A 25,678-nucleotide genomic window follows, 5' to 3' on the forward strand; every position below is an offset into this window, starting at 1 on the left:
TCACACTGCAGCACAACCTTCTTTGTCAAACTTTTGCTAAAAAAAAAAACTTGCTTCTCTTCCTAAATTCTGGGAAACTTCTTTTTTCTCTTGGATTTTTGGGAAAAATTTCCAAGTATTAATATTTCTTATAAGGCTTTTTTTTTCTTTATTCTTTTCTTGCTTTCTGCGTTTGAAAGCACTTTCATCCCTATTTCTGTCTGAAGTCAACAGAAATAATAACTGATAACATCTCTTCATAACAGTTATTCCTGGCACCAAAATTTACCATTATGGGTTTGAGATCCTTTCTCAAAGGATAAATACCTTTTCCTATAACCTAGGCTTTCATAAAATGCAAGGACAGAATTACGTATCAATGAATTCACAAAGGAAAAAAAGAACAAACACTCCGAAGCTAGTCACAAGAACATCTAAAATGGTTCAGTCTTTTATTTAATCTCTTTCTGGACTCAAGTGCTTTACTGAGGTTAGAGATGAATGCAAATCTGATGATCCACAAACCTCAACTACCTCATACAGTTAGACCCTTATATCACTGTTTTTTGTTTTTTTTTTTAAAGCATCCATTTATATAACAGTTAAATGACAAGAACACTCACTCAAAATGAACGTTACCCAAGAGCCAGGTTTAAGTTTCTCTGTGCTTTCAGGGTAATGTTTATTTTTGCTGAAAGGATGATAGAATAGAAAACTGAAATAGATGTCTTCTGCTGTTCCACTTTCTGTGGAGTAATCCAATATTTTTTGGACTAGAAGAAACGATGCTGGCTTTTGCTCTGAGTGACAAAGGTACTCTCTAGGAAAAGGCAGGATGTGTTCCAACAGATACTTAGAATATTAAAATATTAATTGAAAGTGGCTGCACTAAGGACACTTCTGTAGATGACAGACCTAAGTCTCAGTTTAGTCTCTGTATTGCTCTGTCTGGTTTCATTTATGTTTATACACTCTGTGTCACCACAGTGATGCTTCTTTAAGCTTCAGGAGTTATAGCATGTGTCCTTGAGCTTTATTATATATGTACTTATTATTCATAATGTTATTTGTGTTTATGTAATTGGGACCATAATTCATCCCTCTGAGGGATACATTTCACCCTTTATTACCCATCTGCAGTGAGGAAAATCAGTGGTCTCGCTAATGGGCTAGTAGTATCCGTAGCTGAAGAAAATACGAGGAGCTAGGGAAAAAATGAAGGCATGTACTGTACTTTTGTTGTTGTTGTTGTTTCACAGGGGATTTGTTCAAGTAAAAACTTAGAGATTCTGCCTGCAAATATCCAGTTACCCGCTTCTTAACTGTGTGCTACTTTCTGTTTTGCCTTTGAATGCATTTTCAGAATATGGGATGACTGCCTTTTTAATATACCTAATGAGCAAAGTTTCTACTGAATGGGACCTGTGAGATGTTTTTTAAACTCTAAAGAGCAAAGAAACACTACAGGCATGACTATAACTCCTTGTAGGGAGTTCACTGCCCTGGGAGTTAAATGCAAATCTGTTTTAGTATTACAACAGTAAGTATTTTGACATGTATGAAGACAAACACGTGCAGATAACTAAAACTAGAGAAGTAGTCTCTGTAGGTTGTTGAGGACAGAAACAGTTGGTCTGATGATGTTGAGGAGGTATTATTTTAATATTCTCTGGTTTATAGGGAGAGGGTATGTACTTAGATGGTACCTGAAATAAACTGCAACTGTTCTTTTCATCTCTCTCTTTGCTTTTAGAAGACTGTCGTTTCTAAAATCTGAGATAGCTATTTCAGCACAACATTTCATAGTGAAGAGAAAGGAAATATTTTCTGTTCGTTTTGGCATGTAATTTTCTAATAGTACATATACATCTGTGAATTAAAAATATTTTACATCCACGATTTCTAATCTGCCGCTAAATCACGAAAGCAGATAATTTTCAGTACTTAAAAAAAAAAAAAAAAAAGAGAGAGAGAGAGAGAGAGAACCAGTATAAAAATCTGAACAGGCAAATTTCTTTCATTTTTAGAAAGTCCTAATATTGAATATGAACTATGCAGACAACAAATTATTTATCCTCCCTGCAGGATTTGTTAGTCCTACAATAACCTAGGCTTTCCAGCTCTCATTTTGGATTACTTCTGAATTCCCCTGGGAGCCACTTTTGTGGCAGATTCCATTTGGTTTCACAAGGCCTAAAACTTGGCATAGACCACAAATCTCTCACATTAGGAACAATTTGTAAACCACGAACAGAGGCAGCCAGAGTCCGGCCCCAGAACAGGCTGCTCCTGTTAGTGCCATTGTCTGAAAAGGATTGGTTTGCCATTTCCCAGATGACCTGCCTATGTGTAGAGAGATGTGAAAAGTTAGAGACAAAAATGTTTTCTACAGAGTGAGGGGGGAGCTTTCTTGTACAGAAAGGAAGGAAATACCTCTGTGGGATTTTATTTTTCCCCTCTTCGTCCAAAAAATACAAAGAGGCCCTCTGTCTTTAATGCGAATGTCGGCTTTAAATCTTTTAGGTTTGGATTAACTCTGTAAAAGAAAAAAAATCTGACAGGCTTTCAAATATGACACAGAAAAACTTTTTTTTTCCTCAATTCATGTTGTTCATTTGTAAAGCCAAAGGCTGGATGGACTGAATAGTAGGCGCCAGTTGTTCCTTCATTCATAGTTAGCATTACAATGGTCAGAATTAACATCCTAAGACCTACATTATCACTTTTGCTGTTTCACCAGCAAACATTTAATACAGGGAGGCTAATGCTAGAACAGCTCTTAGCTGTGTTCCTAGAAATTACCAAAATGTTATTAATAATAGGAAGGAACAGTTCTAATTCCTTCAAGTTGCATTTTTTTTGCATTTTGGTTTTGTTTCGGAAACTGTTAGTCTCTCTGAATTATTACTTAATTAGAAAAGATATTGCAAAATGTAGTTGTGATAGACATTTCCTGTTAGCTGTTTAGCTGTTGTTTTAAGAAATTAATATTTAATCATGTAAGTCCTAAGTCTTGTTTTGCTTATAAAAGGACTGTGTAAATACATTTTCTCCACATCCTGATAGAAAATTTTCCTTCTCTCTCCCCCCCTTCGCCTTGAAGCTGTGAATTGGTTTTTTTTGAACCTGTCACTGCTCAGTATTTGTACCTTTGCTGACAGCTGTTGGCAAAAATAATTGCTAAAATCTCAGGGCAGTATCTATGTCCTATAGCTGTCAGAAGTTTACCAGACTTTAAGTTCAAATACATACTAATACTTTACAGATACAATACAAAGAATCACTGGGAGTTTGAATACAAAAACAAAACGAATAAGAGTTTTTGCCTGTATGCGAAAGAGATTTTTATTCTGAAAATAATTCATTTTTGTTTTTACACACATAACGTACCAAGTGTAATTCTAAAATATTCGGGGATGTGCATTCAGAAGTCAGACTTCAGCTGCCACAAGCTACCTTCATTTTTCTGCTCATTGATATTAGTAAAATTTCAGATTGTTTACTCAGGTACTAAGGTTTAAATTTCCTTAAAAGGAGTTAGTCGCACAGTAATGAAACAAAGATTTCAAAGGGTATCACTGTTGTAGCAATGTTACTTCCAATCTCTGTGCATTAATTCCATTACAAAATTATTTTGAATATTGTCTGCAGAACAATCTGTCATTAATATGCTTTGTTAATTCCTTGCAGCCACACTTGTATTACAAGGGTCGATTAATGTTTTTTTCTTTTAATGTCCATGTGTTACGATATTTGTTTTGTTTTTAGTTTTTAGTATGTTAACAGACAAGTTATAAAAAGAAATATTTATGTAGTAATATACATGTAGGACAGGGTATAAAAGTGGAAGCATACAACTACATAGAACAGTAACATGTTTTGCAAGTATTTCACCATGCATTAGCATGTTAGATCTTCATTTAACACTAAGTTAAGAAGTTGCATACTTCCTTAATTTATAATTAGTTGTTACATCTCATTATTAAGTAGTTTGTTGCACAGGAACCTGTAGCAGTGTGGGAACAATGGAGATAGCTCAACTTCAATCTGAATTATAATGTGAAATGATTGTAACAGTGTCCAGTATCCATAGCAAGGTTCAGTATTCATTATACCTGCTAGGGCTGATTGCAAATGAGAGATGGTACTCATGATGTATTGACAAAAATTGGGGAACGGGAGCAAGGGGGTCAATAAATCTGAAATGTCTACAATCAGCATAGTGGTATAGAGCAGTGTTGTGGAGGAGTAGGTTCTCCCTCCCTCAAATTGCTAAGCAGCGTGATCTTTCTACCAGCTTCTTAACATGAATTAGTTCTTACAGTCTGCTGGGTTTCTATATCATGTCAAGGGATTTTAAAAGGTGTTAAAGCTGTATTTTACATCAGAGGTTCATTTAAACTTGATTTTGATGCCCTCAATCAAGTCATTAAAATTTCTATGGTTATTTGTGTGTTGTTATTTTTTTCTAGTTCTCATCATCACCTCAACACATTTTGTGCTTTTTCTTTCCAGGCAGCTATGATGTTCAGCTCTGGAGTATTTTGGATGGGACTTCTATGTATTCCTATGACAGCTTTACTTTTTGATGTAGTATACAAAGTGTGAGTACAGAAATGCTGATGTTTATGGGAAAAATTACTGACTTTAAGCATGTGTTCTAATTACTACTATAACAAAAGCAAGTAAAGATCAGCTCTGGTAATTATATAAAACTGTTTTTCACCTTGTTTTAGACAAACCTGGTTACAAATGCTATTAATTTTAAATCCTTCAGTAATTGTAATGTGTTTTAAAAATAAAATATTTGTGTCTGCTTTGCAAGAGCAGCTGATAAATATATTACTTAGACTTGCTTTATTATATTTCTTCTTTTAAAGTGTAATTCAGTTACCTGGAAAAAAGGATTTTTATACTGAATGCTTAGATAAGTGCTAAAACAATGTGATCTTTTACTTTCAAAAAGTAAATCTGGGAGTATTTTGTATTACAGGGTAAAAAGAGCTACTTTTAAGACACTGGTAGATGAAGTTCAGGAGTTGGAAGCGAAGTCTGAGGACCCTGGGGCAGTTGTGCATGGCAAGAGGTACTGTAAAAATCTGTAGGTCGTTGTCTTTCATTTAAAAATAATAATAATAATGCTAAATATCATCAGGCTCATACACGTATCAAAGGCAAAAGGTTACTTTCCAAAATCAAGTAGAATTTTCAAGTAAATAGAGATAAACAAATTCAGTGTAGGTATCTGTAAAAAGGTTTCAGGTCTACTCAGCCTGCGTGATTTTTCATACGCTTAGATGATAAAATTTTAATTCTGTCACTTTGTATTACCAGCCAAGGCAAAGGGAGTTTAAACCTGCATCATTTTCTAATACAGTTATAAATCAGGCCTAAGCATATAAAAAATATAAATAAATAAATAAATAAATAAATAAAAACTACCTGCCTGGTAGCATATTGATAACCAGCAAAATCTGTCCAGAATCTGCTGAAATTAAATAGAACAAGCTGGCATTGTATCTAATGCCAGTCAAGAGCAAACTAGTTTGACTAATTTATACGAGGTAAGAAATAACTTCAACTTGACACCCCACAAGAATTCTCTTATTGAGCTCCGAGCCAGAAAGCAATATATGCTTTGTTCTCTTTTGCAAAGATAAAAGTTGTAAAAGAATAACAAAAAAAGAAAGCAGATATTAGTACTAGAAAGTACTGAAAGGGGACCATCTTATAGATGTAAAAGAAACTACGGTATTGTACCTTTTCAATGTTCTGAACTTGCATTCCCAAGACTTATCCCGTGTTCTCAAACTCAGCTATTTCCATTGTGTAGGCAGTATGCTATTCCTTCATCCCACAGAATTCCTTCCACGTCTTTGTTATTTAGGCCGTAGGAACTTGGTGCTTTCACCAATGGTTTTGTAATTATTTCTTAATCTCACAATTAAATAGCTAGGAGGGCTTCATGAAGATTGCTTTAGCTATCTGCCCAAATATCTTCCTTAGATCCATTCATTCTCCACAAAGTCATTTTCTGAACCTGTATTCTTTGACGTGTATAAGCATCTGCCTCTCGTGCAAAATCAATGGATGTTAAACACCTTAGTATCTGCTAGGGATTTGTTTCATCAATGTTTTCTATTATTGTTATTAATTCAGGTAATAGAGCCAAAATTTCCTTCTTTAAGGAGAATGTTTCCTTTGTTAAGGAGATGGTCTCATGGACTGAGTTACTTATACCTTCAGAAACTTGATTGAACTATTCTAACTTTTTTGTTTTAGCATCTACGTTGCAAAAACCTGGGTTAATTAGTTAACAATGCAGAGTAATTAAATTGGCAAGGAATGTCCTCATCTTCAGTTCTAAATATGCACATGGGACTTTTATATTTTTGAGTGGTAGCACTTGTTGTGTGAGTCCAGTTAATCATCTTTGACAATCTTATTGTATATTCTTCCACACCAACTAATATTTTTCTAGTGTGCATAATTCTGGAAATACCATTCTATATTGGAATAGAAAAAGTTTTGTTCTCATGAAATGCCAAGTAGCCTAAAATGCAGGCTCTCAGAAGATAACGAAACACTTTGATTAAGACAAAACTGAAGTAGTGAGAAAGATAATTCAGGAAATGTTTCACCCTGTCCATTCCCATCTTAAAAATACTACAACACAAAATTAGAGGGTCAGCTTCCACAAAGAACTGGCCAGGCTTCTTTCATTGGCTAGATGCTACAATTAGATGGCATTTGAATATTAGTGTTAATTTTCATGTTATTAGTGAAATATATGTGTTAATTTTAATTGCTTTTTTTTCAGCTAGAATATTTTTGTTTCAAAATTTTTAGAACTCTGTTGACCTGATATGGCACACATTTAAATACGTGGAGCCAGTGGGATTGCACTCAATGATTCTTGTGGGTCCCTTCCAACTCAGGATATTCTATGATTTTGTGATTCTGTAACTAAGATGGTAAAGCTTTAACCTTTTGATGTTTTCCTGTCAGTCTTGGGATGGGAATTTTCTGTTTAATTTCCAAATTTGCACCTTCATCTGTTTTCTTAAAACTAGAATAAAAATGTCATTTAGGTTGAAATAATTTAAAGTATTGTTCTTTAAGGATCCTGACTGTATTTTAGCAAGAAGAGATTGGACTGTGCACTTAGTCACATGGTCTGAACTTGGGTAGACCTGTGCGGTGTCAAGAGTTGGACTTGATGATCCTTAAGGGTCCCTTCCAACTCAGGATATTCTATGATTCTATGATATGTTTTATAAGAAGGACAGGCTGATGCAATCTTAAGATCTGTCATCCTTCATATTTTACCAGTGCTGATTTGAAAAGGTATTTTAGCCATTACCACTGAAGACTCAGTAAGAGCATCCCTGTTGTTTCCTGTTTGGTAAAGAACACGTGATCAGATTTTTTCCCAATAAATAGCCACAAATAATTTATTCTATCCTTATGTAGGTAACACATTGAAATGTTTTTTTGTCACATATATTTAGCCATTATGTAAGAACATATCTTGAGTAAGAAGGTGTAGGTTTTACATGATGTTGTAGTTTAGCCTGGCAGACTAAAGTACCACACATTTGTTCACTCCCCTGCCAGAAGGATGGGGGAAAGAATTAGAAAAAGGTAAAACTGATGGGTTAGGATAAAAACAGTTTAATAGGACAGAAAAGGAAGGGAAACTAATAATAATAAAATGCTGATAAAATATACAAAACAAGTGATGCATAATGCAATTTCTTACCACCTGATGACTGATGACCAGCTAGTCCCTGAGCAGCAGCACCCCACCCCTGGCCAGCCCCCACCAGCTTTATTGTCCAGCATCACTCCATGTGGCATAGAATATCCCTTTGGCTGGTCTGAGTCAGCTCTTCTGCTTCTGTCCTGTCCCAGCTCCTTGTGCATCCCCAGACTCCTGGGTGGCAGGGCAGCATGAGAAGCTGAAAAGCCCTTGGCTCTGTGTAAACACCGTTCTGCAGCAACTAAGCATCAGTGTGTTATCAACATTATTCTCATCCTAAATCGAAAACATGGCAACGTAACAGCTAGTAGGAACAAAATTAACACTATCACAGCCAAAGCCAGGACACTAGCTTTTCTAATAGAAAGTAAACTTTATGTGGGAATAACATTTACTTTAGCTTAAAGAACAGACCAGCTTCAGTGAAGTAGCAAATTTATGTTACAAAAAGTATGATTTTTATAATTAAAGACATAGTAACAGATGTGACAAAGCTGTTTACACTTAAAATTGAAATGACTAAAATAAGAGCATATTTTTTGTGTACAAACCATAGTTCAAAAAAAAAAGCTTTTCTGATACCTAGTATATAATGTTCAAGTAGAAACAACAATATCAATACTTATAGAAATATTTTTATATTTTATAGACTAAAAGTAACATAATAGACTAAAAATAACACAAGTAACGGCCCTAACTTGTGTCTTTGGAGATACCACAAATGCTGCTTCATACAGTAATTGTTTTTCATTCAAGCCACTTTAATTTTTTTTTTAAACCAGCCAAATGGTTGATCAGGAATATATGAAGTAGTAATTTTTTTTCCTGTAAGTGTATATGGCATGTTCAAATATAATTAATATTCAGATTTTCCTTATAGGTACACATAATGAACAAAGTCGTTTAGTTGCTGATTTATCATTGGTTAATTATGAAAACATGTTTTCTTGACTTCACGTGAAGATTTTTAAAAGTTTAGCATAGCGAAAAGGCGATTCATAATAAAGGGCTTTCACTATTTCCTCAAGTATAAAAACAGATCAGAATTTGACGCCTGAATAGTTGGGAGCACTTTTGTTTTCCAAAATATATTTCCTACTTTATTTGTATTTTCTGTACCAGCAATTGGATCTATGCAATGGAAACTTCATTATACATAAACTAACAAATGTGCATACTTTATATTCACGTAAAACTTAAGGCAGTATTTTCAGTGCTTAGCATTTAGGCAATCTGAATATTTCAGTCTGAAATCAGGGTTATGTGGTGATGATACCAAAATGCTGCAGTAGGTCTGCTGTGCTTTTGTTCCTACAAAAAATAGCTTTGTATTAGAAAACAGAATTTGTCAAACGAAAAAAAAATCTGTTTTCAGTTAATTTTAAGAAAGGTTTCTCAGATGTGTTGCAAAGGAGATACAGTTGACACCTTTATCAATGTTTTCATATGGTCTTTCACCTCTTTGCCCTCCCATTTACGTAAAGGTATTTATTTATTTATTAATTTACCTTGTGAGTCTTTTTGGTTTAAACTTCAGTCCTTAATTTGTTTTTTAGTAATCTAGTCACTTTAGTAGTTATAGCAGTGAACTAAAAACCTACACTACTTAGTGGAGCAGTGAAGAGGAAAACATTACTTTAAAAAAAAAAAAAAAAAAAAGCTTATGAAAACATGGAGAGTAAGATGTATCTCAATACTCTGACCTCTCCATTCTTGGGACTTTGGCTCAGCAGATGCTGACTGCTTTCCTGCAATTGGTACCTAATTCCTTTTTACAAGTCCCATTCTATTCAAAACATGGCCAAAGAAACAGTTTACCACACCCATCCTCTTACCCTGTAGATTTTACAGTTAGCCTTCCTCTATGCATGTGGGGATGTAAGTTTATTTCCCTCTTCCAACATAGAAGAGCCAGGCTCTGACCTTCTGGCATATTCTTTAAACATCAGATTGGAGGGAAACAGAAAGGGCTAACAGACCACCAGTCTCTCCAGTTTAAGCCAATGGTTCAATTTTATCTAGAAAAATTAAGTGCTCAATGAACGAAAAACAAGCATTTCTAATATAATGGTTTGAATGCTACTCTAGGAAGGGAAGGAATCAAATTCCATTCCTACCATTTAGTCTGGCAGGTAGTTAGGGAAGGTAGTCTATTTAGCTAATTGGCGGTAATATTAAAGGATTAATTTTACTGGTCATAACTCACTGAAGTTAGGCATGTGAAATCCATTATACATGCCACGTCCTTACACAGAGACAACTTGGATAATCTAGCAGAACTCACAAAATCAAATCACTATACACTCAGAATGAATAAGTAAATTAAATCAGTTTTAGACCAGTTTACATAGGGAGTGACTGGATTTTCCAGCATTGGAAATGGTTAAATGACAGGTTTGTGTTTTTCTGAAACACAAGCTCTAATTCACATTGAATATCAAATTTAGAGCAAGAAATGAAAGTGTTTTTGTTGTTGTTTTGTTTTTTTTTTTTAACATAGTCCCTATGCATCTTCCATACATTACCAAAATTGTGAACTTTCTTTGCTATGGCTAGTCCATCTGTTACTTATTTAGTAATGTAGAATCCTATTTGAAAGGACTTTAAATGTAAGAGAGATGAACTGCAATGAAACCTGACACATTCACTACAGTTCACAGGATTCAGCTGTCCCTTGAGCCTCAGTTGGTCTAAAACCAGTGTAATACTTGTGTTTTCTATGTAGGCTGAAATGGAAATCCTTTTGGATCATATCAGAGCATAATAAACACATAAAATAGCAGAGTTGGTAGAGTCGGTACTGCTCTAGAAAGGAGATGGGCTGAAGTGACCCACTTCTAGTAGTAATAGTAGCCCATTATTTAGGTATGACCTCCAGAAAAACAAACTCCAGAGTTTAATGGAAACTATACCTTGTTAAATAACTTTTCATGGAAAATATTAAATGTTTTGATATGAAATATGTTTCTGTACACAGAGCTGATAGCAACAGGTGTGACTTTCCCTCCATCTTCCTTTCCTATCACACTCTGGGGTACTGTTTCAGTAGAAGCTAAGAGCCCAATGCCTTCCCTTTACACCACATGTTTCCAAAGGAGTCACGCTCAAATATTTACAATATTATTCACTTATTTGTTTTGTCAGTGCACGACAGTACTTCTGACAGATGTTTTGCATTTACTTTAACAAATAAAAACAATACAAGGGATCTGGACATCCTATTCTGCCCCTTCCACAAGCTTTTAATCATCCATTTAGTAATTAATTCAGGCACAGGTAAAAATAATTTTTAAAAGATCATTTCTCTTTTAATAACTAATTCTTGTTTAACGGACTCAAAGGTAAAGGGATACTGTAATTAGTAAGTAATTTTTTCACATGTATCTGCTTTCTTTCTAGCTTAACTGAAAGAGCCCAACTACTGAAGAATGTTTTTAAGAAGAACCATGTGAACTTGTATCGCTCTGATTCTCTGCAGCAAAATTTGCTTCGTAAGTGTTCACTTACAAAGAAAAAGTAGTATATTTTAATAGTATGGAGGTAAAACACTACCTTTCACTGCATTTGTGTATAGTAAAGATTCAGTATCTTAATATTTGTCACAGTGGCTTTCAGTACATCTTTCTGGAATGCACCTTTTAAAATTTCTCTTTTTATTTTGTATCACCGCTTTGGATAGGACTTTTTTAATATCTTAGCATTATCTTTCACAAATGATATAAGTCAATAATTTTTTGTTAAATTTTATAGTTTTTTTTCAGTTAATTTTTCAAACTTTAAGCATCTTTAAGTTGTTTTAATTCAGTCTGCCTTGAAAAAAATGAAGATGTGTTTGGAGTGTAAGTATTAGATACTGTGTTTGTGAAAGTGACATTGTGTGTGATCATGTTCGTATTTGAATGTAAACCCAGTTAGACTATATTCTTTGCCTGTGGTTAGGATTCTATTAATTCCTAAGATACTTTGCTATTTTACAATTGCAAAATTATGTAAGAAAGAGTGTAGGTTTTCTACCTACTAAAAACTAAAAAGAGACTTACTCATCTATATTGACCTTTGTTAAGTCCCTTTCGTTAAAGCTTCAAAATATTGAAGATTATGTGAAATCCAATTAAAACTTTTATTTTGGTTTGTATCTGCAGATGGCTACGCTTTCTCTCAAGATGAAAATGGAATAGTTTCCCAGTCCGAAGTAATAAGAGCATATGATACCACAAAACAAAGGCCTGAGGAATGGTGAAGGAACACAGCTCAAGATTTAGGCCTCATAATTTACTTTTGTGAGACAGACTACTAGATCTTTGCTGGGAGCTACAACCATGGCCCAGTTATCAGAGATTTTAAGATCTATGATGATCTTATTCCATAAAGTTTGGATTTGTGTATTCAGTAGACATAAGCACTGTGCAACTATACTGTAACACACCATCTCTAAATTTTTTAACAAGTATTTGCTTAGCCTTTGTAAGCAGATTGGAATTTACCTTGTATCTTGCCAGCTTGCTTATTTTACAATGAAGTTGAATCAATACTGGTCATATACTTGGAAGGTAATGGTCAGATTGCTAAACATGCTTTACATTGACAGACCATTATAATCTGTGGAGGTTTTCAAGTGGTGATACATTTAAATACAGTTGATAACAAGCCTTTGATTTCAACAAGTGCTGAAAAAATATATCTTAATGGTGTTCACTCACCTTCTTTACGAAAGATTTTGAGTCAAGATGTTTATAGATATTTGTGTCAAACTAGCCTACAAACGTTTGCCAAAGAAGTTCCATAAATGTTTTCTGTTGTCAGAAATAATTTGAAAGGAAATGAACTCCAGTCCTGATTTCAGAACTGCATGCCTTGAGTCTCTGTACTCAAGAAGAAAGATTTACTGTGCAGTGAGTCTAATTTGTGTGGCCTTGATGGCATTTGCTTTCAAAACTGCAAGTATTGCACCCTTGGCCTTATAGAATCTTTTCCCTTATTTTCATTCAATAGTGCATATGTTGAAAATGGATACCACCTTGTAAAATTGAGTGCACGTTATTTTTGTTCAAATTTTAAAGAATTGCTCTGCCTTACTTCCCTTCGTCAAACTTGAATTATTTTTGCAATGCTTAATTTGATAATTGTATCTGCTTATACTGTAAGTTAAAAAGAAAGTTTGTTTTAATTTACTTTTTAAGTTTAATTACATTTTCAACATTTTTATACTAAAGTAATGCTTACATTGAAACAGAGCAAACCATGCCCTTCAGTAGTGTGATATGTACTGTTTTATTTGCACTGAAGTCACTTCCTATAAAGATGTGAATTACATTGCAGCAGCCTCTTTGGAACTTAATGGTCAAGCAGAATACCTATATACTCACCTTTAATTAAAAAGAGAAGGATAGTGACTGCAGAAAAAAATACTTATGTTTTTTTATTTAAAAAGGGGGGAGGGGGGGTAAGTTAAAAGTCTATTACTAGGAAAATGGTGATGATAATGTTCTTAAGTAGTAAAAGTTGGTATTTCTCAGCTTACCACCCAATGACCAGGTTTCAAATAAGAGAAAGCTACGTTTTAATTTAAGAAGTTAGTTAAATCTTTTAGCTTTTTAGTCCATGTTCGATTCTGATTTTAAAAGCCACCTAATTGCATCCAGAATACATTATTCTGTAGTAACAGATGTTTTTATTTTTAATTAAATTTCAGTGTATTATGTGGAAATGACAGTTTTTTCGTTGAATGGAGATCAGCTAGATGGAAAAGCAGAACAATGACATCCTTAGTGATCTGCTAGATTAAGAGTTTCCTCTTTGCTGTCCAACTCATCCAGTTTCAACTTAAAAGTAACAGGTCATACATTCACATCTTTTTTAAACCTTCCTTGATCAGTCTTACTAATTTTTATAAAACCATTTACTAAAGGTGATTTTAGCTCTTTGCCTTTCCACAAACTAAACACTTGACATGTAATTTTAGTGCACTGTCCAACCTTCTTGTGCTCCATTCTTGGAGAAACTTACAAATATACATGAAAACCCCAACAAAAGACACTATATGAAAGTACATATTTAGGAAGGCGTATCAATGGGAAGGCAGTCTGCATTTCATATGCATGTTATGCAATGTCTTCCTCTCGCTTTCCCGGAGTGATCTCTAAACAGAAGAGAAAACAGAAGACATAGGGACAAAGGGGACGTATCCCACTAGAAACAGTACTGCCAGTCAGTCATGCAGACAAGAACTGCCTTCAGAAAAGCCATTTCAGGCATAGATAAATAGATGGATCAATATGGGAGGGGCAAATCACTTGACCTAAGGCAAGAAAAAATTTGGGGGCATGGCCCTTTCCTAAAATGGGGTTCCCTATTTTCTGTCATCGAAGGGACAATGACCAACTTCAAAACATTTCTGAAATTAACCATGACACTGTTGTTCTTTTGTAATCCTTCAGTGTACTTAACTCATAAAATGGTCCAATCCATACATACTCTTTCTGGCTAATTTTTATATTATTTTTCTGTTCTAAATGATTTATTTACTGATTTTACAGAAATTACATGAGGACTAGAAATCCATTGTAATGTATTGTGTTAAAATTACAGGAACGCACATTATTTAAAAAAAAAAAAGCATCTCCCAGTTGTAAAAGTTTGTTGAAAATGACGCTATATATATTAAAAATGAAAACAGTTCTAATTTAGATGGTGATTATTTTTTTAAGGTAGTGTAAATTTATCACAATGTTTCATCCTTACGTCTTTATAGAACTGAAAGTAGTATTTCACAAAGTACATTTTTCATTTATTTTTTTTTCCCCTTGTCTCTATACTTTTTCCACAAGCCATATGTTATTTATTGTCTGGTGATTAGTGATAGGAAGATACCGCTTCATGGAAATAGTAAAAAGACGATGTGGCAATTCTAACCGTGTTTTTTGATTTTGTAAACAACTTAATTTTTTTATTTTTGTAAGCAACTTAATTTTAAAATATAAGATCATCCTAGCTATGTGTGCACATTTTTAAAATCAGGTCAGGTATACAATATGCACTTTATTTTCTTGTTAAGTACACAGTAATATAATCTATTATCATCTGGTTCATACATCATATCTTTGTTAAAGTAAGGGGATTGTGCAGATGTTTATTGAAAGAAAAAACAGTTTAGGCAAAAATACTTATAAGAATGCATTTGTTCTTATTGTTTAAAAATTCAAATTTGTATTAAATACAGAATTCACATGGAATTTTCCATCTGTTTCATGTGCACTGTGTAATTACAAGTTAGTATTAAAAATTAAACATCAAAAAGTTGAAGCAGTGCCACTTAGAAATCAGATATCTTCTATAAATACTGTTGCTTAATTATTTTTAAATATATATATATATATGTGTGTATGAGTGATTCAAAAGAGTAACAGGAAACAATTTTAACAAACCTATTGATAATTTGTATTTGGAAAATTTTCTTGCCAATTCCTAATTTTACACTTATTTTTGCAAGGCAGTTTCAACAGATTTATACTTGAACATCATTCTATTTGTATAAAATAAATAAAGTATTTTGAAACATTGAGAGATAGCTGAAGATTCCTATATGTCAACATACATCCATAAAATTCCCTATGTTACAAGGATGCGTATAAAGTGTCTTAGGACATTTTCATTATGTTTAACTCCATCTTGAATGATTAGTAACTTGGAGTATGTGTTAAATTTAAGGAGAGATGTTGTTTCCCTTTTTTCTTCCATGTTGCGTAAAAGCACTTGTAGTTCTGATGAATTTATCATTCTGTCTGCATGAGGTGATATTTTTCAGTGTTCGGAGGCAATGCATGGTTGTTGCTCTTCCTGTTTTTTAATGCCTTTGTTAAAAGTCTCCTCATAATATAGCCAGAAGCTAGCGCTCTGTAAGCAAATGAGTTTTTGTCAATTCAACTTTCTTGGTACTGGATGTTTTCATTGGTAGCAAAACTCAACAAATGAGTTTCTCCTTCCCCCCTCTGCCCTCGCTCCCCCAGTTTGTTCGCTGTTAACCAATAGATCTTCATTAAACAAAGGAATATTTTAGCATTCCAAACCTGGTTCCTGCTTATGCAAACCGTTACTCACATAGGCTTCAATTGGACTGTTTGTAAGTATAAGGACTGCTCAGCTGAGTAACGATGTGCAAAGCCGGGCACTTTGGAGGGTTGGGACTTTTGGAAGGTTGCTTAAATAAAAGCATTTCCGTATATTGAGTGATTTGTAACTGCAAAGCTGCAACCAGAATAATTTTTTTTTTAATCATATTTTATGGTGTTTCTTTATTGTAGAATAGAAGCCATAAATGCACTAATGTTGTTTTTCTACTTCAACTTAATTTTTCATTAAGATTTTCAGTGTTTGATATGTATGAACCGCTGCAGAAAGCAGTCACTATGTACAAGCAAAATTTGCATTCAAGGTAAAGTGAGGTTTTACAGCCCCACTAAGCCATTACTGCTGAAACTGTTGTGGAACTTATGAAGCTGCATGAATGAAGACTTTTTGAGTCGGTGTTTATGGTAGTTTCTCAGGTTTAGTTTTAACTGGATGTTAAATGCACTGTGTTTTATAAATAGTTATTCTCTTTTAGTAACACATTCAGTTCTATGCAGTGTTACATGTCACTTGGCATTTGGTGAATGTGCATGTTTTGAACTGCAAATTTTAAATGTTTTGTCTTTTAATTGTTAAAAAAAAAAAAAATGAATAAACTTTGCCATTAAATGAAAACTCGTAGCTGAAGTGATTGGTTGCAAATGCTAGGGATTGCTTTCAAAGAAGAAAACACATATGCCATTATTCTTGGTTTTAATTTTTCTAAAATAGGACATTTTAGAAATAGCATTATGTATCAGAGACTACTTATGTTACTTTGGTAAACCAAAAAGTAAAATAGAAAAATGTTTTGATTTTTTTATAGTTATTTTCAAATGTCTTGTTCAGTTCTCGTGAAGTCCAGAGAGGCGTTAAAGCAAACAAGCAAAAAAGGAGTATGGGAGCCTGCAATTTAGTGATTTGCAGCAGAGCCCTAAGATACTTCGGGTGGTGATGCTGTATTTTGAAAGAGAATTATGCAGTACAAAAGTGGTAGAGTGGGAATAAGGGAACGTCATCTCATTTTTCAGATGACAGTGATGGACACTGTATCCCATGGCTACAATAGTAGCAGATACTTCTTTTCCCTAACAGTGCCTACCCACTCAATAAATACCAATATAGCCAACCCTAAATTGTGTTTTGGTTGTAGATAGATGACTGATTCTTTTTATACACTAGGCAATTAATTTCTTGTAGATTTTGTGTTCCGAGGCTCAATAAAGGATGCATCTTTTAAGCTGTTTCATGATGCCAGTCTTAAATGCTGGAGCTGGCTTAAGGAGATTCCACCTCATGGTATGTCAACTTCTCTACTATGCTGACAGTCATAAAGCCATTAAAATTAATCAGGTTATAATCCTTATAATGATACAGCTACCCTTTCAAATCCCTACTCTCTTTTCTTATGGAAAATGTTAGTTGTAAGCAAAATCATTTCACCAACCTGACTTGCACTACAGTCCCCTGAATTCGCAAGTTGGAGAGAATGAAAAGAGAAAGGCATTTCTTTCTAGCTCCATGAGTGAAGACAGTGTATTGTGGAATTGCAGCCTCAATGTAATTGCAAATCAAAAACTTTGTATGAACATTGCAGAGCAGCAGCCCCCTCAAAAGCAGGTCTGTTCTGCGTCATTCTGTTTAGCCTGCACAACACATCACAATACACGGAAAAACAGTGCCAAGGATTGATTCCGTATCTTTACTGTCAAGCTTTAATAGCAGCAATGAAATCATTTTTAAATTGTCATATCATCTTATTAAATTCCTGGGGGACTAGTGTTACAAACAGTCTGTTAGTTTACCTAGCCATTTTTGCTATACTGCTTACCTAGCTTCAGATAAATCCTTCAGAAATTCCTGCCAGCACACGTCATGTTTTCCTTGGCACCAAAGGGTTTTGATACATTTTGGAGATATGTGGTTAAGAAACCCTTAGTATAGGAAAACAAAATGAAGGGCTGATCTAATTCATGTCACTATTCATTATTCTTTGCCCATAGAAGGTGTGGTTTTTATACATGCAATTACCAGCTAATCGCAATCAAAGCACTTTGTGCATAATGTGTGTGAATGACAATAATCAGTTTCCTGAGTGTGATTCTTCTTTCATTTTGATATATCTTAGATTGCTGTCACTCTAGTAGAATATGAAATAGCTCCACGATTACAAATGAAATAATTAAACCTGCTCTGTTTAAAAAAAAAAAAAAAAAGGCATAGCAGTTCAGCGAGTACTGTATAAATGTTCTTTCCAGTTCAAGCATATATGAACCCTTCAAACTGTTTCATTAGTCATTAAAATTGTGTATCAGAATGTCATTTGTGTTCTGTCTGAAAGTTTTTTAAAAATATTTATTTTTTTCTGTAAATCATAGGAGCATCCATGCCATAAGGTCCTTTTTATTAGGAAGGAAGTTCAGACTTTAAGCTGGAGCCTAAATCCGTGCTGGAAACGATGAGCCTGGGCAACGACCATTTCAGTCTTGGGTCTGTATTCTTGCCAATTCCTTTCCTGTCCCTTCAGCTATAAGTCACTGTCACTAGCTCCATTAACAGTAATTTACAATTCTTCAAGGCCAATCTATTTGCACAGCACAATCCCCACCTCACCTGGCATACAGGTGATCCAGTACAGCTATTTCAACTTCAGCTGATCGCTCCCACAGTCTCAACCCCCTGTCTGCAAGATTTGTTGCACTCTGGCCACCAATCTGTAAAGTCCTTAGCACTCCATAAACTTTTAAGTCTGGTTTGGAGGAATTATTCCTGTGTGTCAAGTTTTTCAAGCGTTTTTATGAGGTCAAAGACATTATGCGGCATGAGAGGAGGAAGGGAGGTAAGTAGCTCAGACAGGTCTTTGCTGCTAGGTTGAATTCCACAACACACAGCAAACTTTACAGCCTTTACTTGGGCTGAATAATCCCTAAAATTTGTAAGACTGAATTCAAGTGCAGCAAAAATCATTCCCTATGTTAATACATTAAGAAATTTGACTTTTTTAGAGCCTGCTGCAACTATTATGAAACCTTGCATCTTTAGTGTACGCTAATAAACTGTAGTAGTCAATGACTGTCAAACTCATCATTTCTCAGTGTGTACAGTGCATCTTTGAGGAAAACACTGAATTTCAGCTATCCATTACCCATGTCAATGGTACTGATGACAAATTAGTGCTTAAAGGGAAATAAAATTGTTCCTTCCTAGCCAAAATCGATCAAGTTTATGCTTCCAGCTGTAGTGTCTGTTTTGCCTTGATTTACTAGATGAAAAATATTTCCACTAAGGATTTATTATACATTTGTAAACTATACTTTAATTAGCATAGTTTAATATCTATTTCTGCTGTGTATGTGAATGACCAGTATATCACGCAGGATGATTCCAAACAACAGAGATGACACCTACTGCAATATTGGATTCCAGGGGTAAGTTTTCCAGAAAGGTATTTCTTGAACAGACCCATAGTACCTCAAATGCACAGTGGAACCAGAACAGATCCCTACAAAACATCTAAAAAGATGGGCAAAACTTTACCTGCTCCCTTTCTTGAAGATTGCTTCTAAAAAGAATGGCAAGCACTTTTCAAGTAGTTTGTCAAGTATCTGACAGCTACTTACAGATTATTATTATGTTGTTATTATATGTCATAAAACATATACACTATTGTGTATTGTTGTTTTAGTTTACAATTAGCAGTTACAATAAACAAGTCAAAACCTATTACTTAAAGCATCATTATATGGAAATTAAGTTGTCTTTTCCTTAGCATCTCCAGCAATAATGTCTATTGGATTGTAACATTAATTATGCAATAAAAAACACAATCGTTTTTTTCAAAATGTTTTTCCATAAATGGTAAGATACAGATTGCTACATATTTGCTAAGAAAAAAGAAATTACTCTTAAGAACTAATTTTTTCTAAAATACAAAGTGAAATATGTCATAATTCAGACTAGAAGTGCTATAATTTTAATACTCATTGATATGCTAATACTTGTAAAATAGGCCAACTATAACATACTTCAATAAATCCTATACGCAGGGTGTTTGGGGCTCATAAAATAGGAAAATTGATCCTCTGATATCACAGAATCTGCCACACAAAATGACTGCATTTATTCACAACAATAAGTCTAAAGGGAAGCCCTTTAATGACTGCATGTTTTTCTTGTGTATTTTCCATTTGCTTGCTGCATGTGTTTGTTTTAGATGCCTTTTTTCTTCTTCCATTTGGTCTGTTGGCTTATTTGGATGAAGGAATGTAGAAGGGCAAACAAAATTTGTTCCTACGGCAGGATGTTTTAGATTAAAATTCCCAACTAATTAGTGTGGTTTTAACCACATTAAGTTTCAAGTTACATATAAAAAGATTATTAATTAATTTATTAGCTAGCTATATAGAGAAATTTACATTATATTAAATCCGCACAGCAGGTGCACAGTTAAAGATGTAAATCATTTACAAAAGCAAAATTTACTGTTTTTAACAGGAAACAATGCAGTATAGTTACACCAGAAAAGTAAAAATTTGCTCATTGAACAGCATCTCCACAAAGACATACAGGTGACACTCGATTCCAACCACAGTTTATTGATACATTTTTTTGATGTGACTACTAAATAATTAGTGTTGTCAATGTCGTAAATACATTTTAAATTACAAGCCTGTCTTTACATTTTATACATGGCTAATTTTACAAATAGGACTTTAAGATCAGTTTGTCCAGCTTAGACGTGTTGCTGAGCAAGAGGCCAACAATAAATACTTCCTTCTGAAGAAGGCTTCAATACAATGCCAATTTTAGAATTTTATGCTGAGAAGTTATTAGCAATATTATTGAATACATTCTGCCTTTCTCATACATAATTATTCGGCTGCTTGGGATTGGCATGTTTTCAACTAGCCTAATTCATACTATTTTTATCTTAGTTAAAGTTAACTAATACAAATATGCAGTGTAAGTTCAGGTATATTATCTGTATTTAAAAAATCCCACGCGCTTCCGTATCTATAGTAAAATACCTCCTCTTACTTTCATTGCTCGTGGAAGTGGAAGCAGTCAGCTGTTTCAGGATCCACAAACTCTTCGGTTTAGTACATGTTACTTCTCTGTTACTTCTCAGCCTGACTGCTGCTTTATAGCACTATTCTGATTATTGGGTCCGTGGAATACAGCCGGTTTGTTAACTAGGTTAATATCATTTAGGGTTAAAGCATCATTTATAGTTCCATGAAATGAGTAACTTTATCCCGATTTTTTTTCCATTTGTCTCTGAATATATTCTGCACGCATTAGACTGAACTATCAGAGCAGTTGAACTAAGGCTGGAATATTTTATAATTCGTCACTGCGATCCAAGCTCAGGAAAGTACCGAAGGTTGGGTTTCTGAAATCTTGCACTTTTCAAGGGCAACTCACCCATGGGAATGGTTTTAACTTCTGGCATCGCAGAGCACGTCAGCATATGACACCCATGGCAGAAGTCCTTGCGCTCCCTAGAGCTGCGTTACCCCATGGCGACTCCTTTCAGCTCTGGCCGAAATCAGAGCAGCTCTTCCCAGCTAGGGCAGGCTCTGGCTGCAGCGGGTACCCAAAGTATGGCGGCGACACCAGAAATCCCGGCGGCTGGTTCAGGTGGGTGGTGTGGGCTGGCTGGAAGCAGCCAGATGTGTAAGGCGGTGGTGGCGATGCCACGAGGCAGCCCGGCTCTGCCCGGGCGAAGGAGAACCTGCGAACCGACCCGCTGGCCGAACTGGAACTGGTGGCTGTGCTCGACTGCCTCGACGGCGTCCTGAAGCTGGTTGAGGCCAGGATCATGGGAAGCGTCTCGGTCTGGTAGCTCCGGAGAGAGAAGCGTATTGGCTGAGAAGGCTGCTTAGGTCTTAAACAGGTGCAGCAATAAACCGCCACCAGAGAGCCCACGATAATGAAGGCGATAAATATTGATCCGACTATGAGGAACGGCACGTAGATGGGCTCTGGGAGAAGAAAGAAGAGGAAAAGCCATGCGTGTTAGCCTGTGGAAATAACCCTGCTCTTACTTAGAAATAAGAGCTTACGGAGCCCCACATCATTGGCTCAGTCCCGCTAGACACCGAGCCTCGCAGAGCTCCTGACCGCTCTCATTAGAACTAAATTAAAGTTTATACCCTAGGGCCACGAGTCAGAAGTTCTCTCTGTTGACGGTGTTAGCAGTTACCGACAGTAGACTCCGTTTGCCACACGGCTATTAAGGTTTCACAGACTCCCACCCCTCTCCCACCCCCCTCAGACCCCAAAATTGGGGCTGGCGGTGTAGCTGCCTGTGCTAACCAGGCTCGGGTGCCCCAGCTGCTGTTACACGCCGTGAGGTGGCCACAGGCGTGGTCCCACGCTGGACCCGTCGAGGCACAGCCTCGGGCACCCGGAGGGGGCCGCTCCCGGAGCCCCCCCGGCCCCACCGCACCTGGAGCCTCCGGACCGGGCCGGGCCGGGCCAGGTTGCCCCCGGGGGGTCCGTCCCCAGCCCGCCCCGAGCCCCTCGGTGCGGGCACTCACGGGCGGTGACTCCCGGGTCCGGGGTCTGCCGGTCGTTGGTGCAGCCGCCCTGCTCCAGGCGCGCCTCGGCGGCGGCGCAGCAGTAGCGCAGCGCGCAGGAGCCGCAGCAGATGGTGGCGGCCGCCGTGTCGAAGCCCTCGGGGCACTGGAAACCCTCGTGGTAGCCGCCCTGCCCGTCCACCCAGCCGTGGCAGTACTCCCCGCCGCCGGGCTGCCCGCCGCCGCCGCCGCCCAGCAGCCCCAGCAGGAGGCAGCGCAGCGGCAGCAGCACCAGCAGCCGCCGCCGCCGCCCCGCCATCGCCCCACCGCCGCCGCCGCCGCCGCCGGGGCAGGCAGGGGGCGGCCCCGGGTGCGGAGCCGAGCCCCGGCCGGGAAGGGGGGCAGCCCCCCTCCGTGCCGACCCCGCCGCCGCCCCGCGGGCGGAGCCGCCCCCCGAGCTGCCCCAGCCCCGCACTCACCTGCCGCCCGCCGCCCGCCGCCCGGCTTTCCCCTCTGCTGCCCCCGCCCCGGCCGCTGCCGTCGGGCCCGGGCCGCTCCGTGCCCCCCCCTCCCCGAGCAGCTCCGGGGCTGCGGGGCCGGGCGGCGGCGAGCCCCGACGGGGCGGCCGCGGGGGCTGGCCCCACGCTGCGCCCCCCGCAGCGCCCAAACGCGGGGCCGGCCGCGCCAGGAGCGCGTTAAACATCGCTGAAAGCTCGTTTGGAAAGAAAATTCACAAGCCGAACATATTATTTATTGCTAGGACTCCGCTTTTTAACTCGTTCCCTCGATGCTTTTTCAGTGCAAACGCGTACCCGCGTGAGATTTACAGCCTCTTCTAGGCCTGTCACCTTTCTTTTCCAGACGGAGAGGGAGAGTGTGGGGCAAGGGAGGAGGGACGCATCTGTTCGTAGGATCGTCTGATCCTTTTCGGCTGGAGGAGTAACGGCAAGTCACCAAGCACCGGGAAAACCACAAAAGGAACTGCTTATTCATTTATTCTAGGGGAAAAATAATATATTTTAAATGAACTGAGCAGATCTGGATTTCTGGTTCAGGCAGAGAAACATTTCTCTAAATGATGCGTCCCTTGTGTGCTATCCAAGAGGCGCTCCTGCTTTCACAGCAGAAGTGCTTACGAAACCAGCATCACGTTAAAGTTGGGCTGGAGCAATGACTGAATTTTTACTGCGTCTCAAACCTCCTGCCATCGCTTACTGCTGGGGTATGAATATGTATACCCGAGGCTGACCGCTTGTCACCCATTTTGAATGCCCGTGTCACTAATTTCAAAAGTTGGCAGGTTCGGTGAAACAAAAGGAACAAAGTGTGCTGTGTACCAGCAATAAAACTCTGTGCGCTGAGAACCATCTATCAAGACCTTAGACTTCTGGCCAACCCCAAATACAGTCCACAAGCACAATATTTGTATTTGTTTTTGTTTTAACTAGACTATTCTGTCTTTTTTTTTTTCTCTGACCTTTTTTTTTCCCCAATTTTGATTTCTTTAAACATGACCAGTACTACTGGATAGGAAAAGCAAACAGAAAATTGTATAAATGCAAAATATTTTTCATGGCTAGTTAGCAGGTGTAGGCACAGAAATAACAAAACTGGATATTAAAAAAAAACAGATTCCTAACAGAAAGATGTGATATTCTGTCCCATTCTGCATTTTCATTTTGAAATGATGATGTGAATTAAACTTGTACCAGCTGTCCCGACTCTGACTTCCCAGTTTTTACAGGCTGATGTTAAATATTAATAGACTTTTGCATTTACTTCGCTGTGGTTTCAGAGCAAACACAGCCTCCACGGGATGTTTGAAAATGTATGGCATTTAGAGGCTTAATCCGGCTTCCAGGAAGGGCAGAAGGAACCTCGCTGTTGACCAGGACGAGACTTGGAGCAGGAGCTCAGCGAGGGCTGCACGGTGCCTTCACCCGTGCTCTGCTGTGCTGTAGGTCTGCAGACAACAGGTCCGTCCTGTTGGATTCCTGGAAAAAGTCACCTTTGGTAGGAATCACTTCAGTAACTGTGTCCCAGTTCATACAGGAGTTGATCCTGCTAATTAATTCACCAGCTTACAAAACACGGAGGTCTGAAAAAAAATCATTCCAACAGACATATATTAGATATTTAGCTGTTTCACTGCGGGAATGGAAGAGAGATTTTGCAGTGGGGGGAGCTGGAGGGGGATACACTCCTAATCCACAGCCATCAGCAAGCCTCTGACCTGGTTTTATGCTCCTGTGTTACACCTCCTGTGCTTGGATGGTTAACAAAATGTTATCAGTCAGTCTTTGTGCCCCTTTGGACAGAGGCTACTCTCTGCTCCCCTCTGGTGTAACCTGCAGGCAGCTCTATCAAATCTGAGCAATTTATTTGAATCCCAAATTGCCCCATCTTGCAAGAAAAACCCTGTAAGGGCTCAAGTATTTGCTCAAATGTGCATATGTGGTTGGTTTATATTTGTGGGAATAAATGGCATTTCACTCACTTGAGTGGTTTATCACACTTGTGCCAAATAAAAATCAGAGGCAGGTTTTGGTACTGCTCTTGCACACACTGCGAACTCTGAATGTTTGAAGATACATGCACAGTTTTCCAGAGGACTGACTTCTCTGGGCTTATTTTTTCCCTTTCTCTGAAATACTGATGCTGCTGACAGAACGTCATGCAATGCTTGGCGCAGGTGAACTGAGTTGTTCTGACCTGGAAAGGCAAAATGTTTGATCTGCTTGCCTTTTGTAAAGGTTGTATCATCTGTGCAATCCCATACTTAAAGAATTTCAGTTGCTAGCATATTTCTTCCTGTCTATTTATATTATTGGTTTTAAACAAACAATTAAGAATACAGGGAAAAAGTCATCCAGACTGCTGGTGAGCATTCTTTACCTGCAGTTTGAGAACATCATGTTGCTACAAGTACCTCGTTTAGGCTGCATTTTGTTGGGTAACATTCTTGCAAAGTACTCACAGTGATTTTGCTTATTTATCCTTAGCTGAAGCCTTCCAGCTTCCAGGTAATGTGCCCTCATCTGTTTTGAATGAAAAATACTGATATTAAATGCCCATATACCTATTGCTCTGATTACTGTTGTTGTTTATAAGGCTGAGTATTAAAACTAATAGAGGAGAGATTAGTCATATAAAAGGCAGAAGAGATAATTCTGTTGGTAGTTTAAGATATTATTATCCATCAGGCTTTTCTCACTGTCCCCACAGCAAACCCATGGGGAGAACTCATTATAGCAACGCTTTGGTGCAAGATCAAACAATTTTTCTTAAATTACTTCTGAAATCACCGTAT

The 25,678-nt window shown here is 37.4% G+C and overlaps 2 protein-coding genes across 6 annotated transcripts in view; one reads left to right on the forward strand and one right to left on the reverse strand.

Moving 5' to 3' along the window:
- The window catches only part of ATP8A1 (ATPase phospholipid transporting 8A1), a 108,179-nt gene extending 91,696 nt beyond the window's left edge, over positions 1-16,483 (forward strand). For all 5 annotated transcript variants that reach the window (XM_038178298.2, XM_038178299.2, XM_027457162.3 and 2 more), the window contains 4 exons: positions 4,495-4,583; positions 4,973-5,065; positions 11,141-11,232; positions 11,884-16,483. In XM_038178298.2, the coding sequence (XP_038034226.1) occupies positions 4,495-4,583; positions 4,973-5,065; positions 11,141-11,232; positions 11,884-11,981 (372 nt within the window). In that variant the 3' untranslated portion in view covers positions 11,982-16,483. The remainder of the gene's footprint in view (positions 1-4,494; positions 4,584-4,972; positions 5,066-11,140; positions 11,233-11,883) is intronic.
- Positions 16,484-19,724: 3,241 nt separating this feature from the next.
- On the reverse strand, positions 19,725-22,721 carry SHISA3 (shisa family member 3). The gene is made up of 2 exons (XM_027456246.3): positions 22,390-22,721; positions 19,725-21,831 (listed from the first exon to the last, which is right to left on the reverse strand). The coding sequence occupies exons 1-2, from the start codon at positions 22,685-22,687 to the stop codon at positions 21,380-21,382; spliced, it is 750 nt and encodes a 249-aa protein (XP_027312047.2). The 5' UTR covers positions 22,688-22,721; the 3' UTR covers positions 19,725-21,379.
- Between the last annotated feature and the right edge of the window lie 2,957 nt (positions 22,722-25,678).

Source organism: Anas platyrhynchos, chromosome 4 (assembly GCF_047663525.1).
Source record: "Anas platyrhynchos isolate ZD024472 breed Pekin duck chromosome 4, IASCAAS_PekinDuck_T2T, whole genome shotgun sequence".
Taxonomy (NCBI): Eukaryota; Metazoa; Chordata; class Aves; order Anseriformes; family Anatidae; genus Anas; species Anas platyrhynchos.

Bases quoted from the DNA above. Each gene is read 5' to 3' on its own strand.
- SHISA3 (XM_027456246.3), bottom strand. From the start codon at position 22,687: ATGGCGGGGCGGCGGCGGCGGCTGCTGGTGCTGCTGCCGCTGCGCTGC. The intron at 21,832-22,389 runs GTGAGTGCCCGC...TTCTTCTCCCAG, and splicing joins GGACCCGGGAGTCACCGCCC to AGCCCATCTACGTGCCGTTC.